This window comes from Pteropus medius, unplaced genomic scaffold (genome assembly GCF_902729225.1).
Source record: "Pteropus medius unplaced genomic scaffold, Ma_sr-lr_union100, whole genome shotgun sequence".
Lineage (NCBI taxonomy): Eukaryota > Metazoa > Chordata > Mammalia > Chiroptera > Pteropodidae > Pteropus > Pteropus medius.
This window is the reverse complement of record NW_024353517.1, coordinates 10393246-10398384: the sequence shown is the minus strand read 5'-3', so window position 1 is coordinate 10398384 and position 5139 is coordinate 10393246. Positions and strand designations below refer to the sequence as shown.

Here is a 5139-nt window from a genome sequence, read left to right as displayed (position 1 = left end):
ACACACACACACACAAGGGAAGAAAAATAGGTTCTTCAACCCACCCAACCTGTACCACAATTCACTCATGCCATGATCAGAACTACCAACTTTCCTTTCTCCTTGATTTTCCTCCCAGGGAAAACCAAAGATGGTCCCACTCCTCAGAGATCCCCATGGGGAATTTCTTTAGGTCTCTAGTTCATCTTTAAAGCTCCTTGAGCTGTTTATAAAGGAAACGATTATATTGTGTCCTCACATTTGATCATTACCATGAACCACAGAAGGAGGCAGTAAAATCTCAGATATCAAAAGTCACTCCTCCCTAAATAACCTTACAGGTATGGGAATGAGAAACAGAACTCACTCCGCATCTCAAGAATTAATTTAAAGAGACCAGAAAAAGCCTACGCTCCCACAACTTAGTGAAAAATATGGGATACGCTCGAGGAAAAGGCCAGCCCCAGCTGTAGCATCCAGAATGGCAGAGGACCAGAAAGGCGCCAGACTACCATAAGTGGATTCCCCTTTCCTAATCACCTCTGAGCACGGCCAAGGCCAAACACTGTCCTACCACACCACCCTGGTGATGCCACACCATCTCCCACCACCACTGCCAAGCGTTCTCAGCAGCAGTTCCAGACGTTCACCAGTTCTGTTCCATTTTCCTCTTTATTCTCTCCCCACTGGCACGCAAACAGAACCAGAGCAGCGCCACGCTTCAAAAATAACAAAATGTTTTATACACATTTCTGTATATACAACTGAACATATTACATGTCCCTTTTGCACAGCAAAAGATATAAACATCCAGCTCTGAGAACACAGTTATGTACAAAAAAAAAGATGTCAAAAATACTTCACAACAGTGCAAAAATATTTTACACAGTATCATGGAGTGAGTTTTTTTTTTTGAGCAGGAGGAAGGTGTGTTTCTAAAGGAAAACTCCTTTTTTTAGATATTAGATGTCTTTAACTGTAAACAAAATGCAACTTTCTTTCAGTTCCCACCCCCAATTATTTGAGGAATTTGGCAGAATTTCAAGGGTCTGAGTCTGAGGTAAACAACCCAAGCTAGGGCATCAAAAGGCTAGGGGCAAAGATGCGGCATTAGTTTCAAATATTGTGAGAGAAAATTCTTTTTTCTTTTAAATGACATGTCAATGACAATGCTAGGCTGCTCCCAGTTAAGGGGGTGGTGGGGAGGAAGTCAACCCCTCCTCCTGAGGCCCCAGCTGCCCCACAAACAGGAAACTGGCCGGCAAGCACCTGACGCCTGTGGGACTTTGCTAACTTCAGCGGACATTTCCCTCACCTCCGACCCCATAGGTCTGCCTCTCTCCTTCTTTATACGGTTCCCCGGTTCGCACATCCCGCCACATCTCCACACGCAACCTGAGCTCCACGTAAAACCGAGCCAAATGTGTTCAGGGTGAGGGGCAGGTGGAACGCTGGGCCTCAAGTGTCCCATTTCCCCTTCCCTAGGGAGGAGCAGGGGGGCGAGAAGAGGCGGTAAGGAGATGGTCGAGAAGACTGGTGGGGAGTCACGGTGGGACGCTGGGGCGCACGCAGTAGGTTTCTGGGAGCTCAGCCCAAGTGCGGCTCTTCTGGACTGGCGTGGTCCGCAGGGTTGGTCTGGTTTCCGGCAGTGGCAGAGTTGGCAGAGGTGGCATCCGAGCCTCCACCTTCTATGGAGCTCTCGCTGCCGGTGCTCTCGCCAGACAGAAGGCGCGTCACCCGCAAGTCGGCCTGCAGGCTTCGCACGTCGTTGCCAAAGCTGAGCTCGCCTAGGTCGTTAATGAGCTGCGACAGCTCGGCCTTCACATCGGAGGAGCGGCCCAGCATCAAAGGAGGCGACCCAGCCCCGGAGCCCAGCGAGACCCCGCCGCCCCCTAGCGCCTCCTCGCGGCCACTGTCCAGCGTGTCCAGCAAGTCCCCGCATTCGAAATGCATGGCCACCACCAGCGCCCGCTGAGTCTCGGCCTCTTCCTCTGCGGTGTCTTCCTCCCCCGCACGGTCCTCTTCCTCCTCCAGGCAGCCTTCGGTGTGCTCCTCTTCCTCTTCCTGCAGCTCCTGCTCCTGCTGTTCGCCAACCAGGTCCTCGGTGATGGAACCGAGCTTGGGCGCGCTGCGGCTGCGTTCCACCGGCGGCTTGTAGCAGCAGGATCCGTGCAGGAGCAGCTTGCGCAGCGGCACTAGCGGGATGGTGTGCGCGCCCACCAGCTCCTGCTGCTGGTGACGCGCGTCGTCCCGCCGCTTGAGCCGTTTAAATTCCGCCAGTGCGTTGGCCGAGGTCTGATAGAGCAGCAGGGCCATGGCCTGAGCCTTCTCGGGCTTGGACACCAGCACCGCGTGGCAGCGCAGCATTACCGCCTTGTGCTTGAGCTCGTGCCGGTACACCCAGGCGAAGACCTTGGGTAGCCGCGAGTCCGCCACGCAGTAGGTAACGCGGTGCAGTAGGTAGAGGTGGCCCGGGCGACGCAGCGCGCGCTCCTCTGCGTGCACCATGCGGATACCCTGCGCACTCACAGTCAGCTTCATTTTGGTGCCCTGACGGCCCGCCTCGCTCTTGCTCCAGATCTTTCCTACTGCTAGGTCGGTGCAGCCGTCGCCGCGCGCCTGAATGGTGGTGGCATTGCCCAGGTAGAGCACCGTGTATGTGGGGTCCTCGCTTGTGATGTGCAGCTTCTTGCGCTTTGAGCGGAACATGCTGCCCACCCGGCTGAGCGCGCCTTCGGGGCACGCCCGCGCCAGCGAGCTGAGCGCGGAGTAGTGCAGGCTCACCGCGTAGCCCTTGGGCTTGGACGCCTGCCTTGGCGGAGCCTCGGCCAGCAGCTCGAACTTGTGCTTCTTCCACGGCAGCATCTCCGGAGGGCGCCCCTGCGCAACTGGGCGGCGGCAGCAGAGGCGGCGGTGGCGGCGGCGGCAGCGGAGCGCAGGGTGCGAGCCCCGCTGAGCCCCACGCCCCGGCCCTACCGGGCTCGGCCCAAGCAAGACGGAAAAATAAAACTATGCTGGGAGTGAGGGTGGGAGAGGGGTGTAGAACTAGGCAGACCTATAGGCGGTAGGGGTAGAATTTGTTAAGAGAAGAAAATAGTCAACTGCGCGGGGTGCGGGGGAGCGAGGGGGAGCGTACACGCGATTTACCCCTGCCTGGGCAAGATGAAGGAGAGTCTTAGGCAAGCAAAATGAGAAAAAGGCGGAACGAAAGAGAAGCAGAAAACATCTTTAGTAAAAACAAATAATGATAATAAAACAAAACGAAACAAAACAAACAACGACAAAAAAGATGCGCGCCTGCAAATAGAGGGGACCCCAAGCAAAAGCAGCCGAGATGGTGGGAGAATATGCAGGAACTCCTCGTTGAATGTGAAAAGGGTCCCCCTTCTCACATATACACAATCCCCAGGGCTGGGCCAGAAACCGCGGAAACTCAACAGCGAGTGAGTCCAGGGTCCAGTACTCCCCACCCCCACGGGGTGGCTAGAGGCAGAGAGCCCCTCGGCCGGGCTGGTCCCAGAATCTGCTGCTTGCCCCCAAGTGCGGTCTGATGGTGGGTCCGGCTGGCCGCGGCCGGCCCCGCGCAGCAGTCCCGCTGTGGCTCACTGCATCTTCGCTCCCGCCGGACGCGGGGGACTCGGCTCGGCCGGCTCACTGTCCCGGCTGGCTCGGCCGGGGCAGAGCGGGGCTCCAAGGGCGGGGCGCGCTCATGGTGGGCTCCAGGGACTGTCGCTACCTCATTTCTTTTCTCCGGGCTTGTCCAACTCCGCTCCCGGGCTTCCCTCGGTCCGCTACCCGCCTTTGCAGCGCTCCCCCTCCGGTGCTGCGAGCGCTGGCCAGCTCGTCAGCCTCACATCCTTGCCGTCTGGAAGGAAGATCTCGGGTAAATATAGGCCGGCGCGAACCATTCGCTGCGCGGGGACAGGGGAGGAGCAGAAAAGAGGATCCGTTTCGGTCTCCGATGCCCGGCGGGTTTCTGGTCTCTTAAAGGGACCCGGTTGCAGCCACTGATCGAGGGAATGGGGAGACCGGTCTAATCCAGCAATTACATCCCAAATTTAGCAGCATCTCTCTTATCTACAGATATCCCCAATACTGGGGTTACCCCTCAGGAAAAGCAACTTGAATTCTGACACTCCACCTCCAGGCTGAATTGCAATTCATAGAATAAATATATGTCTCCATCGAAACTTCTGGAGGAGGTGGCGGAAAGTGGGATTTATACTATAATTTACTATGCAAAAAAGTTGGGGGGGGGGAATAGTGGTTCTTTCATTGTACGACAGCTTTCTGAGAATGACCGGGTGCTCTTTAATATTTTTTTTTCCAGACTTTTATTCTATTAAAGAAAATAAGAGGGGCAAAGAAAACACCAAGACTTACCTTTCACTACCGTGGAGCCTTTCTCTATAGGTAAAAGGGAGGTGGGTGGTATAGTAAGATGACTAGAGTGAACAATATAGCCAAGCATATAGAGGGTAAATAAGGTGCTACCTGCTCTTAACCCCCAGTAGTGCCCCTGATGGTCTCAGGCCTCAGAGTATCTCAGTTTTCTGAGAGATATATAGATTCCAAGGAATGCTTATGTGTGATCAGAACTCAGTTTACTTTGACAGGCCAGTCATTCATTTTGGATGAGAATTCCTGGTAAAAATTCAAACTACATTTTTTATTTTTTGCGTCAGACAGTGCCCAGCCAATCACATTAATCTTGCTTTACTTGTGTGTCAACTGGACACTGTAGCTTTAATTATCTGACCAACTTGACCTTTGGCTAGTAACTCATTTCTGGACCCTTGAAACAACTTGTTTGCCTCTATGGTCTGCTCAGTCAAAGCAAAAAAATTCTATCTGGAATGCGTGATAAATGCCCAGGTGATCCTGCATCAAACTTTCAAGCCTGTCCTGGAGGACAAGGCTCCCTCCACTCCACAGGCCCAGTCCACTGAGAGGTGGTAGATGTCTCTGGCTTTCATGCCAGATTTCAGAACCACAGTCGCCCCTCCTAGAAATTCCCTGGCCCTCTACCTTTGCTAACTTTTAACCTTTTTTAAAACTCTAACCCCATTCATTTTCTCAGTCTTTGGTACTGAGTTTCAATTTAAATAACTTCTGAGTACCTTTTGGTGGCAGTCCCTGAGTAAGAAGCAGACCCAATTA

The 5139-nt window shown here is 53.7% G+C and overlaps 1 protein-coding gene across 1 annotated transcript; it reads right to left on the bottom strand.

Moving 5' to 3' along the window:
* Positions 1–637: 637 nt before the first annotated feature.
* FAM43A (family with sequence similarity 43 member A) lies at positions 638–3860 on the bottom strand. Its single transcript, XM_039850578.1, has one exon. The coding sequence runs from the start codon at positions 2842–2844 to the stop codon at positions 1567–1569; it is 1278 nt and encodes a 425-aa protein (XP_039706512.1). The 5' UTR covers positions 2845–3860; the 3' UTR covers positions 638–1566.
* Positions 3861–5139: the final 1279 nt, after the last annotated feature.

Bases quoted from the DNA above. Each gene is read 5' to 3' on its own strand.
- FAM43A (XM_039850578.1), bottom strand. From the start codon at position 2,844: ATGCTGCCGTGGAAGAAGCACAAGTTCGAGCTGCTGGCCGAGGCTCCG.